The following is a 13,584-nucleotide window of genomic DNA, read 5'->3' on the forward strand; positions in this document are numbered from 1 at the left end:
CATTCAAAGGTAAATATATATAATTTTTTTTAATGAAATTTAAATCTTGCCAAAATTTTTAAGTATTCTCATTAATCGTCCACTAATGACAAAAGAAAAAGGATAATGCTGAAGTGACATTGAAACGTCTTTGAGAATCATAAATGCTTTTCATCGAAATACAAGTGAAAAACATTTATGATTTCTATTCATTTTCATGTCAAGAAGTACGATAGAAGAATCCAACATGAGGTCATCCAACGTGACTCAAAGAAAAATCAAGAGGATTTATACATACTAAACATTTTCGTTGCATAAATGCATCAATTATTTTGTATTGAAAGTAATAACGAAGCGAAGTCAAAACTCAAGTTACACATGAGTGTGATTTCTTCCGGACACTTTTCTCATTTTATTAAGTTTTCGTGACATGTGCATTATACATGAATCGTAATAATCTGACTACCCTATGTGACATACTCAATCGACTACCTTACCGTGACAAGTTTGGTAATTGTATATATCGCTCCGCGGGATACACAGATGCACTTCCCCATAACAATGTGTTTCTCGAGGGAACGATGTGCCCCAACTAGCGACGTATCATCATCTCGTATTCAAATTCACAACTAAGTCAAAACTCAAGTTACACATGACAGTGGTTTCTTCTCTCAACACTTTTCTCGTTTTTATAAGGTTATGCAATATTTGTCTGTCAAAAGATATTATTTGTGCATTTATGTTGCACATGAAACGAAACCAGTACTAGACATTATAGTCGGTGCTACTCCAAAGCGGATGGACTGTCGTCTCTAGCGTATAGAAGTAGATGTTCATCGAGATTGAATTACTGAAAAATGATCCAATAGTCTGAATCTAGTGACGACAGTCAACCGGTTTGACAAAAGTATCTTTTTCATTTAATTACGTATACATCCAAATTCTAACCTTTTGTGACAAGTAGATGCACCTATTACCCTTCAAATCTCACCCCTTATCTCGTTTGGTTCGCGATAAGTACATTTCAATTTTAAAGAAAATGATATTATGCTTCTCTATACTACCGAAACTAAATTACCCAAATTTCAAAGTACCACGTGGCAGATAATTAGACAATCCATTTGTGGTCCCACGCACTAAAATAATCCATCTGTTTATATAAGTTTAAATGTAAATTTAGAATGAGAGTTTAGTTAGCTGATATCAAGGAGAGAAAATCGGTCAAAGATTAGTGGACTTGATTCTCCTAAAACTGATTCCACGTGGCATTTTTTAAGGAAGTGGTGTCACCGTTTCAGTGAATAATTAAGAACTACTGGATTATTAGATAACTTTCTAAATCTTAAAAGGAAAAAAAAAAAAAAAAATCGCTCTCATTTTATGAAAGTTTCTATCATAAAGGGTGATGTGCACGTGAAAATCTTCCCTATAAGATCACGACTTGAATGGAGTGATAAACACGACTCGAAGTGAAATCGAAGCGATCTCCCAATTTATTTTATTGCGAGCGAGAGAGAGAGAGAGAGAGAGAGAGAGAGAGTTTCCTAAAACCCTAGATTTTTCTGAAATCTATAAAGACCTGAAAACGAACCGTCTTTCAATCTGCACTTGTGCTCTGATTTGATCTCATCTGGTTTTTCTTTGAATCGTTATTAGGGTTATTGAAGGTTTGAAATAGAGAGATAGAGAGAGGTCTAGAGAGAGAGAGAGGGAGGTTTGGAAGGAGAGGTAGTACTGAGACTTGCTGTATGTCAGCAGATTGCAGTGAGAGTTACTACGGCGGATTCGGTGAGCTTGCAAACCCTTTACAATGGCCACAACTTCGGAAAAAGCGTCGCCATGTTGCATTGAGAGCAAATCTGCTCCAACGCGTCGCGAGGCAGCTTCCGCATCTGCAGAGATCTTGCAAGATTGGATCGTCTCCACCACTAATGATCGACGAGAAGATCCTCAGAAGCAGAATAAGAGAGTTTCGTCCATGGCGACCTTGATTCGCCCTGTTGATTCCCTCCCTGAACCTTCAACAAACGCTTCCACCAAAGGTACGATCGATCCTTCTGTTTGAGTTCAATCTGAATGAGTTTGATGTAGATCTTGTGTGTTATTTGCTGGATGCGTTTTTTTTTTCTTTTTCATTTCGATTTGTTAAAATTTATTTGGTTCGTGTCAATTTCTTGTCCTGTATAAGACATTTTTGCAATGCTCGAACATTTGTGTATGTATTTGGGGGATTTAATTGAAGGAAAAGAAAATTGAGGATATTAATCATTAATGCTCAAGTTTATCCAAGTTTATCCAAAATCTTCTGTGTGTGTGTGTGTGGAATCTTTTACATTAAGGGATAAAGGATGCGAAAGAGGAAACGAAATTATTCATTTTGGTTTTGTATGTACTTTTCTCAACTTTGAAAGAGGATTTACTTGTCAAGGATTACTGTTTATTGTCAACACTACTTGTTTAATTAGAATTGTCTTCTTATTGACAATACACGCCATACTAAATCATAAAAGTAGCTGTTTGATAATCTTTTCGGTTGAAATTTGGGGAAGTTCACATAGAGTTTGTACTTTCTTGCTTTTCAGTTCATATTCTATCTCTCATATATGTGCAATTTTTTCTTTTCGATTCCCACACAAAATATATGAATTGGTGATGGAAAATTGTCATGATCCTTGACAATTTTTAATTGAATGGTGATAATATCATAGTGAGGTGAGTCAAGGAATAAAGTCCAACGTTTGTACAGGTTGAATCTTTTAATCATGGCTTCTGATCCAGGTTTCTCCTTCATCTCGAACGATCTAAACCCTTCAAAATCGATTTAAATTTATTTTATATAAATATGTATTTTTATTTTTTAATAAATATTATTTTAGTTGTAAGTTCGATCAATAGGTTCTCAATCGCTCATCTTTTATTTTTATTTTTTACATGGATCACAAATTCTTAAAAAATGATTATTTTATATGAAGAAAATAAAATCAAAGCTAGTTGACTTGGCCAGAATGACTTGTATCTTGAACTGGTTATTGAGACTTGCAATTCACAGTTGATATCTCACTTAGATGGCTTTGAGATGGAGATGACTTGCCCAATTCCTCTTGGTCTCGCGCTAGTTTTAAAACCACGCTCTCAAAACCACCTTGGGAAGTGTGGACCAAGGAAAACTTTTGAAATGTGAATACTACAAACATTGTAGGTTTTTCAGAGAAAGTTTTTTTTGCAATATGCACAAATATGCACGCACATTGTTTTTTTATTTGTTGTTTTCATGCAGGTTGATGCATAGTGCGATTTGTTTACTCATTTTGTTTATGTTACATCTTTCTCTTGTATGTTAATCGTGTAACTATTACTTCCTAAATTAGGACTACTTAACAGAGGAAAAGCTATATTTGGAGGTCTGTAGGGACAATATTTTACAAACATAAATATAATAATATTTATCATTTTACCATTAAAGTTTTCGAATACCTTCCCATGGTCTTCTTTCATGGAAACGTTGTTTTGTGCTTGTTTAGTAAAGCTTTTTCTTCTTTGTGAAGTTTTATTGTGAGGCATAAGATTGTGTTTGTTTTGTATGCCTTTTGGTTGGAAGCCGCTTGACCATTTTCTTTCTTTTCTTTTGATTTTATTATTAGTTTTGTTGAATGTTTTGATTGATTCGGTTTGTTACTATGCTTTTACAGGAATTCCGATCATGATGAGGGCTCAAAGCAGCCATCCTTTGGACCCTTTATCATCTGCTGAAATCTCTGTTGCTGTTGTGACTGTCAGGGCTGCTGGAGCCACTCCTGAGGTTACATTATGGAATTTTTTTCTTGGAAACTAGTTTGATAATTTTGTTGCAAATTCTTGGGCATCAGTGATTTAATTATTTTTCAATTTCAGGTGAGAGATAGTATGCGGTTTATTGAAGTGGTTTTGTTGGAGCCAGAAAAGAATGTTGTTGCGTTAGCAGATGCATATTTCTTCCCCCCTTTCCAGCCATCATTAATTCCCAAAACAAAAGGTGGTCCTGTCATTCCGACTAAACTACCCCCAAGAAGAGCTAGACTTATTGTTTACAATAAAAGGTCAAATGAGACGAGCATCTGGATTGTTGAACTAACTGAAGTACATGCTGCAACTCGAGGTGGCCATCACAGGGGAAAGGTCATTTCATCACGAGTTGTTCCAGATGTACAGCCTCCCATGGTATATGCCATTTCTTTGAAAATATATTGCAGTTTTCTAAGGTTCTTCAGCAAGTTTTCATATTCACTCAACGGTTAAAGGCTCAAGCATAAATTTGAACTCAATTGGTACCCAAGGCTGAATTGTGGAGTTCTTTGTTGGGTAAACTTAGTTTTCCAGTGAAGAATTGTTTCATGAGCCTAAAAATAAAAATTAAATTCCTGCTCATTCGTTTTGCATAATTCTCCAGAAATGTAAAAAACCAAAAATGAACAACTGAGACCATGAGGCATTAAAAGGTGCACACCTCATAGTGAGGCATGCCCAAGGCGTGTGCCTTTTGACCAAAGCATACACCTCACATGTTAATTTTATTTTTCTCTGTTTTTTTATTTTATTTTAAACTATCTGTTAACTACATTTTCTATTTTCTCTTTTCTTCATATTTATATTCTTTTCGTTCTTCTCTTTTATTTCTCTGTTGGTGTCTGCGTGCAAAATAATTATGACATTTAAATCAAATTTAAACATAAATAGATATACACAAAGAATGTTGTTCAATTGTTTTGGTTATATATACTTATACTAATTTTCATTTTTCAACTGCAGGATGCTGTGGAATATGCTGAATGTGAAGCTGTTGTGAAGGATTTTCCACCATTTCGGGAGGCAATGAAGAAAAGGGGCATTGAGGATATGGATCTTGTGATGGTAGATCCCTGGTTAGTTAGTTCTTCATCTCTCCCCGCCCATGTCTGCTTGACTTCCTTGGAGGATATGTTGCTAATTTAGATTTTACTCTCTTATTTATTCTTTTTTGGCATACAAATGTTTTTACAGGTGTGTTGGTTACCACAGTAATGCTGATGCTCCAAGCCGTAGACTTGCTAAACCACTAATTTTCTGTAGAACTGAGAGTGATTGTCCGATGGAAAATGGTTATGCTCGCCCAGTTGAAGGCATCTATGTTGTGGTTGACATGCAAAATATGGTGGTGGTTGAGTTTGAAGACCGTAAGCTTGTTCCTCTTCCTCCGGCTGATCCGTTAAGAAACTATACTTCAGGTGAAACGCGAGGAGGTGTTGACCGTAGTGATGTGAAGCCCCTACAAATAATTCAGCCTGAAGGACCAAGCTTTCGTGTTAATGGGCACTTTGTAGAATGGCAGAAGGTACCTCGCAGTTTATATAAATGCCCTGATTTTCCTTAAATATCCTTAAAAGACATTATTTTTTCTTTTAGTGCAAAAAGAAAAAAAAGGTATCATTGTCGTTTGTGATGTTATTTTTGTAAATATTGAAGACCTCAAGAAAGTTATTTACAAAAATTCCATTGCACTGACAATGAAACCATTCATCTTTTCTACTAAAAGACAAAATAATGAATGCTCTTCAAGGGATTTTGTGAAAATTCAACAATTATTTAGCTTGCTAACATCCCCATGGATTCTTCGACATTAGCATTCTCCATATATATGTTTATTTGATAAGTAAAATTTCATTAATAAAAAGAGGCCGGAAATTAACTTGAAGAGTTTACACTAGAAAAAAAAGCCCCAAAATTGAAACGATCTCCTGAAGCTAGTGCTCCCAACCCTCAACGATGTGGCGATACCTATCTGTCCACATTCTTCAACAAATGAAGGGGCTTAAATTTCACAAGATCCTTTTGGAATGTGAACAAGAAAATCCGAGAGATTGCCAACCCTCAAACATAGTAGCAAGCAAACCATGAAAACATCAAAGGATGCTAAAAAGGGATAGGAAGTGATACCAGATTTCACAAGCTAACTTACAATGGATCAATGTACACATCATCACCTTTGCACAAAGAACACAAATTTGGAGCGATGAAATCCTTCTAAATGACATAGTCCATCATAAGGATTTTGTTCAACACATACAACCAAATGAAAGAGATTTTCTAAGGGGCTCTTAGACCTTAGATAGATGCATATGGAAACCACATTAGGAGATGATTGAAATAGTGAATTATAGTAGGACCTGCCCGTAAAAATCCATCTTCATTGATTTTTCAATCATTAAACGCTCGTCTAAAGCTAAATTCCCAAAACACGTTACCCAAACTTATCCTTAATGCCCGTCCTCCACATCTACTATGATTTGAGCTAGACCGCTATGGCCAATTTCCCAAAAGAGCAAAATTCATGGATCAGCCTACATAGGTCACCCCCTTGCTTCTTGACTGGACAAATACTCCTCCCTGTTAACAAGATGAGACTGCTTATTATGTTTTCGAACCACTGAAAATCCTAAAATAACTTGTACAATTTCACTTTGACACCCTTAGGAATTGCAAACAAGGAGAGAGAAAAAGCTGGAGTACTTGCTAGAGACTAGAGTGCTAGTAACCGGTCATTTTGACCTATTTTGAAAGGTATCTCATCTTCCGAGGACTCAATCTACTACTCACCCTCTCAATCACCAGATCCCTAATGACATTACTATTATATATGACCTCCATAGTTAAGTTGATATATGAAGGAAATGAGCCCACTTGACAACCCTGCTACACTGCTAAAACATCCACATTTAGGAACACACTCAACTGCAAGCACCTTACATTTCTGGAGTTTCACAATCAACCCTCGCCCTACCTCAAAACAATATAAGAGCTAACTGAGAAACCTTAACTAGTCAAGTGCAACATCGAGGAATACTAGGGTATCTTCTGCAAACAGGAGATTCAACATCACCCTCCTACTAGACCCTACAGTTAAGTTCGATAAGTCCCATTGGCAACAGCCCTCGACATCATTCTCCCCCGAGGTTTCACAACAATGATTAAAAGGAAAGGAGTCAGAGGTTCTCCTTACCTTAGACCCCTGAACTTATGAATTTTATGTTCTAAATTATCTATTCATAGGGTTTATAATCTTAATTTTCCTTGGTTTCTAAATTCTCTATTTATGGTGATTAACATCTTTGTTTTATTGCTGGTTGGCAGTGGAATTTTCGGATTGGTTTCACTCCCAGGGAGGGCCTTGTTATATTTTCCGTTGCATATATTGATGGTAGTCGGGGTCGTAGATCTGTGGCCCACAGGCTGAGTTTTGTTGAGATGGTGGTGCCTTATGGAGATCCGAATGAGCCACATTACAGGAAGAATGCTTTCGATGCAGGGGAAGATGGTCTTGGTAAAAACGCACATTCACTCAAGAAGGTCAATATATTTCTCTTCTTGGTTTTCTTTCTGTTGGGTTATTTTAAATCTTATACTTTTTCTTTAAATCCAAAATCGTATTGTCTAAAATGTCGTTAGCATTGCAGGGATGTGATTGTTTGGGCTATATCAAATACTTTGATGCTCATTTTACAAATTTCACTGGTGGCGTTGAGACAATTGAAAATTGTGTTTGTTTGCATGAAGAGGATCATGGTATCCTGTGGAAGCATCAAGATTGGAGAACAGGCTTAGCAGAAGTCAGGCGTTCTAGACGTCTCACAGTGTCTTTTGTTTGTACTGTGGCTAATTACGAGTATGGATTCTATTGGCACTTTTATCAGGCAAGTTAGAATTCTACTGAAAACTGAGTTACTTGTATTAATATTCATCAGTAGATTTTATTGATAGTTTTTTCTAGAGCATTAACTTTGCACATTGTTGCACCTCTTATTTGCTTCATTCTTTTCTCTCTCTCTCTCTCTCTCTATTTTTTTTTTTTTTTTTCCTTTTTGATCTTATTGGCAGTTAGCTTTCTTGCTGTATTCTTTGTGTGTGTGTCATGCATGATAAATAAAATTCTAGGATGACCAGGTTTTATGATTTCTTGTTAGTTGTAACAGGATGGAAAAATTGAAGCCGAGGTTAAACTAAAATTCTAGGATGACCAGGTTTTATGATTTCTTGTTAGTTGTAACAGGATGGAAAAATTGAAGCCGAGGTTAAACTTACAGGAATTCTCAGTTTAGGAGCATTGCAGCCTGGTGAATTCAGAAAATACGGCACAACCATTGCTCCAGGATTATATGCACCCGTTCATCAACACTTCTTTGTGGCTCGCATGGACATGTCTGTTGACTGTAAGCCTGGTGAAGCATTTAATCAGGTTCGATATTGTCACTGAGATTTTTCATTAATTAACTACCAAGTTTGGGCTTCAGTTTTCTTTCCTAGATATTCTTACAGAAATACTTCTTGTTGTTTTCTCTTGCGTACTTTCATTTGATTCTTGTTGATTACCCTAGGAACATAGGTTTCCATCTTTAGATGCTTTGCCTAATTGTATATTTTATCTCCAATTTGTTAATCATTTTCTTTATTACATATTCACTCAGCTAATATCATTAGTATTTATCTTGGTCAATGAAATTATATTGAAATACTGGTCTCTTGATCCCTTGAAGATAGTCCTTTTTGTATAATTTGTTGATGTTGTCCAGTGGTTGAACCTGTTAAAGTTGATGAAAATCAAGAAGAGGTTTCTTTTGTATATCTGTTTTTCAAGACAATCCATTCTTTTGCTGTGGCTTCATTGAACATAACCTACAACTACAAAGCCGTTCTTTTCATGGTTTGGGTTAAAGTCTCAAATCGTTCAACTGACACAATAATCTGAAAGACCTACAAACACATAATTTTCTCTTGAATGATTTAAGTAAGGTCATGCAGTGGGTAAATTATATTTCTTATGATATTTTTTTTTATCAAGATATGATTTGATGGTTTGTAATGAAATGGGTCTTATCATTATTATTTTCCCTTTATGAATATTTTCATGTATATTACTTATCGGAAATATATATTTGTGTTGTATGTTAGTTTGTTTACGATTGATTGATGTTTCTGTTTTATCCCATTAACCAACAAGGTTTGATAGATCTACAAATATTGTTTTATATTGTTAAAATGATATTAATAGTTTTGCATTGTCTGTTTCTAAAGGTGGTTGAGTTGAATGTTAAAGTTGAAGAACCAGGGAACAATAATGTTCACAGCAATGCATTCTATGCAGAAGAGGAACTGCTCAAATCTGAAATGCAAGCAATGCGTGATTGTAATCCTTTGTCTGCTCGCCATTGGATTGTAAGGCATCCTTAACTAATATTGGAAGTTATTCTTGCCTGTTGTTTGTTAGGTTCCTTTCATTAATTCTGTTCTTTCTTTTATTTCTTCATTTTTTTTGACAAATCTTTTTCTTGAATGTTACTAATGTTAAACTGCATTATATCTTGATGTTGTTTTAAGATTTGAATTTCTTCGGTTCTTGTAATCTTTTCCCTCTCCATGGAACTGGTCCGTTAGCTACTTCAGCCATACTTCTATAATGTGTTAGTTGTTGTTACTTCCCAATATATAATACAAATCCACTTTTTTTTTGGTTGTAAATGTTGCATTTGGCAGTGAAGTTAGTTTTGTGCTTTCAAACTTTCTTCTGTTTTCATAGTAAAAATTACTGCTAACGTACATATCACAAAAACACACTAATGTGCTCGTGTTTACTGGTCTGTTTTTAATCATGACCTATCATTCATCATTAAAATTTCTACCCTCAATTTTCTCAATTATCATAATTTAAATCAAGTCTAGACTACTTTTCACTTTAGAAGATGTTGCACATCCTGTTTATATTTGCCTTTTGTTTAGCACCAGATTGCCCCTTTCATGAGCTATCTTCAACTCTGCTGTGCTTTTGGATTGATGGTGGATCTAATTTCGTCACTGACATTATCACATGTTTGCTAAGCATTGTTTTCATTTTTTTGAAGCAATTTAGATAAGACTATATATATTTCTAGTCAATGAAATAGCTATAATTATACATTTTTAACGAGTTGATGCTGTTATTTGCAATTTTTACTCTCAGTTAAGTTCTGAAAGACATGCTTTTGATTTTGTGCCAGTCTTAGGAATTTTTTTTCCAGCCTCAATAGGTTAAGCAGAGATGTGTGCTCTATATTTGTGTTTGGGACAGAAGTGTAATTGTTTGATTGATGATGCATGCTGTACATATTTTCAGGTCAGGAACACAAGAACTGTGAATCGAACTGGGCAGCTAACTGGCTATAAGCTGGTGCCTGGTTCAAATTGTTTGCCGTTAGCTGGTTCTGAGGCCAAATTTTTGAGAAGAGCTGCTTTTTTAAAACATAATCTTTGGGTTACGTCATATGCTCGCGATGAGATGTATCCTGGAGGAGAGTTTCCTAACCAAAATCCACGTGTCAGCGAGGGATTGGCTACATGGGTTAAGAAGGACCGCCCTCTTGAAGAAACTGACATAGTTTTATGGTTAGTTTCACTTACTTTAATGCCTTTTTTGTTGTTGTTTGTGTGTGTGTGTGTGTGTTACATGCAGTCTAAAACAGACTGACAATATTTAATTATGAGACTTGTTCTAAGAAAGTGGTATGTTCTTGCTATTCTCAATTAAGAAGTTTGTATTTAAAGCTTAAGGTGATACCTATTTGTTTTTAATCTTTTATATTATTGCAGGTATGTATTTGGAGTGACACACATTCCCCGATTGGAAGACTGGCCTGTCATGCCAGTGGAGCGCATTGGTTTCATGCTTATGGTATATTCCACTAGTCAATTGTGCCTAAACCTTTATCGATATATTATGACTTTTGTATAAATATATATATATATTTTTCCGATTTATTATTAAATGTTCTGATCCCAACCAATGCTTTTGATGTTTTTGGTGGCAGCCACATGGGTTCTTTAATTGCTCACCTGCTGTGGATGTACCTCCCCCTCCCAGTTCATGTGAATTGGAGCTCAAGGAAAATGGGGTTTCGAAGCCTATTCAGAATGGGAATGGGCTGCTCGCAAAGCTTTGAAGGGGGGGTTGTCAGAGTGAAGGCTTTTCATCAGTTACACGGATATGGGACAATAGTGCAAAGCAATTCTCTCCCTTGTTTGGTTTTATTTGTCGACTCTTGTCACACCCGTTTGTTTATGACCATAACTTAGTTTTTCTTTTGTTTGCTGAACTTCCAACATTATGTTTGTAGTGGAGCTTTTTTTTATTTATTTTTTAATAAAAACTGTTTGGTTTATTCTCTCTCTCTCTCTCTCAGTCACTCACTCAATCTTCTTGGGTCGATATGCCAACTTTTATTTGCCCAAACCCTTCACTTATTCCATGCACATTAAAAATTAAAATGAAGGATTCTTTATGGTAAGGCTTTGTTTAGGAACGTCTGATCCACTAAACAGGAGTTAAGTTGAAGACAGTTTTGTGGTTTCTTTCAAGGGGGTACAAATTTAGTAGTTCAAAATATTTATAGGTATTAAAAAGTAGAGATTGAAGAGATACATTTGTTGTTTATATGGGTTGGTTTTGGATTCAAGCAATGATTCTCTTTCTTGCAACCTTGTAGATTAAATTTAAGTGACTTTTGAACTTGGATGTGGAAACCTCCATTGCAACTTCAGTGGTTGTCAAGCTCCACTTTGCTATATAGTTCATTTCTGAATCCTATTGATTCAACTTCAGTAGTAATCGTTTTTGTCTCTAATCTTTCTTCTCCATAAACATACTTGATTTACAACAGTTTTTACCTAAACATCTTCTCTACCAATTCAAATATCTTCACAAGATCCTTAAGCAAATATCTTCTCTTCATATACAAAAACAGTGCCATCTTGGAGTCGCACGGGTCTCTCCTACTCATATGTTTCATAATTATTTTTGTAGAGGAAGAAAAAAAAATGGGATGAGCGGAAATAATAAAGTATCTACATCTCGTAGTTATTTTTATAGAGGAGGAAAAAATGGGATGAGAGAATAAATAATAAAGTATCTCAGTAGAAAATAAAAATGATTGTTGTTTTTGAAGTAAAAGTTGGTTGGCAATAGAAGTTCTCTACTTTATACATCATTCATTTTAATTTTCGAAACATGTTTTCTCAGTGAATTTGATGCTTTATAATCAACGAATTCATTGATAAATTACCAGTGAGATCGTTGCAAATTTGTTAACAATAAAAGTGACAAAAGGCTTGATAGGAAAAATTGATTTATAAAAGACTTATGACCATGTGAGTTGGGAGTTCTTAGAATATATGATGGGGATGATGGATTTTGGCTCGAGGTGGATAAGTTGGATAATGAAATGTGTTACAACGATATCTTACTCGATTTTTGTCAACGGGAGCTCGGTTGATTTTTTTAGAGGGTCAAGAGGTTTGAGATAAGGGGATTTGTTATTTCCGTTTTTGTTTCTTATTGTTGCTGAAGCTTTGGGGAGGTTGTTTAGAAGAGCGGGCGACATAGGTAAGTTTTCGGGGTTTAGGGTGAATGAAGGACTGTTGATTTCTCACCTTCAATTTGCAGATGATACCCTAGTATTTTTAGAGCATTCGAGGGACCAAGTGAGGGTGCTTCATGCACTATTGTGTTGTTTCGAGGCCATGTCAGGATTACATACTAACTTGCAAAAAAGTAAACTGTTCGGAGTAGGGGAGGTAGAGGATATTCATTTGATGGTCATAACTCTTGGTTGTGGGTATGATACCTTGCCCACTACTTATTTGGGCTTACCGTTCGGAGCACCTTACAATAGTTCCAAAATCTAGGATGACGTGATTGAGAGGTTGGAAAGAAGGTTGAGCACGTGGAAATCCAATTATTTGTCGAAAAGAGGGAAAGTGGCCTTGATAAAAAACACCTTAACGAGTATTCTAGTTTACTTTCTTTCTCTATTCACGCTCCCGAGGTTCGTCGAAATTAGATTGAAAAGGCTCATGAGAAACTTTTTGTGGAATGATAAGAGCGGTAAAAAGAAGTATCATTTGTTTAGATGGAAGGCGATTTACATGCCCAAGAAGAACGAGGGTCTGGGCATTAGGGGTCTTAGAATAACCAATAAAGTGCTTCTAGGGAAGTGGTTTTGGAGGTTTGGCGAGGAGAGGGGTAGTTTGTGGGGGAAAGTTATTAAGGCTAAATAGGGGGACATGAGTTTAGGTTGGTACAACATCAAGTCTAAAGTCTCGTATAGGTGCAGTGTTTGGAAAGGGATTCTCAAAGTTAGCAAGGATTTCGAGTAAGGGATTAAATTTAAAGTAGGCATGGGGGACAAAATCAGATTTTGGGAGGATAGTTGGTGTGGCTCTTCGTCTCTAACAACTCAATTCCCATCCTTATACACTTGTTATATTAAGAAAAATCGTTCAATCCAACAGTGCTTGGTTCGCAATGAGTCCGGTTCTACTTGGGATTTGGGGTTTAGGAGAAATTTTAATGATTGGGAGCTAACTGAGATTACATCTTTCCTTGATCTCCTGCATACATGTCACCTCAATGAAATCGAACATGATATGTGGGAATGGACTAGAGTGAAGGATTCGAGATTCTTTGTAAGGTCATTCTATAAGTGGCTTACTCCTCTTGTTGAGTGAGCCATCCCGGGTTCTATCATTTGATCAAGGTCAGTGCCCTCAAAATCTCCTTCTTTGTTTGGT

The 13,584-nt window shown here is 35.8% G+C and overlaps 1 protein-coding gene across 1 annotated transcript; it reads left to right on the top strand.

Annotated features, from left to right (window-relative positions):
* The first annotated feature begins 1,441 nt into the window (after positions 1-1,441).
* On the top strand, positions 1,442-11,151 carry LOC147394788 (Copper amine oxidase family protein). The gene is made up of 12 exons (XM_086453565.1): positions 1,442-2,021; positions 3,669-3,778; positions 3,871-4,176; positions 4,765-4,877; positions 4,996-5,326; positions 7,123-7,338; positions 7,446-7,682; positions 8,039-8,224; positions 9,061-9,201; positions 10,136-10,404; positions 10,609-10,690; positions 10,827-11,151. Exons 1-12 carry the CDS (start codon positions 1,790-1,792, stop codon positions 10,956-10,958), a joined length of 2,355 nt encoding a protein of 784 aa, XP_086309691.1. The 5' UTR covers positions 1,442-1,789; the 3' UTR covers positions 10,959-11,151.
* The last annotated feature ends 2,433 nt before the right edge of the window (positions 11,152-13,584 follow it).

This window comes from Akebia trifoliata, chromosome 9 (genome assembly GCF_017979445.1).
Source record: "Akebia trifoliata isolate Shusen 1 chromosome 9, ASM1797944v1, whole genome shotgun sequence".
Lineage (NCBI taxonomy): Eukaryota > Viridiplantae > Streptophyta > Magnoliopsida > Ranunculales > Lardizabalaceae > Akebia > Akebia trifoliata.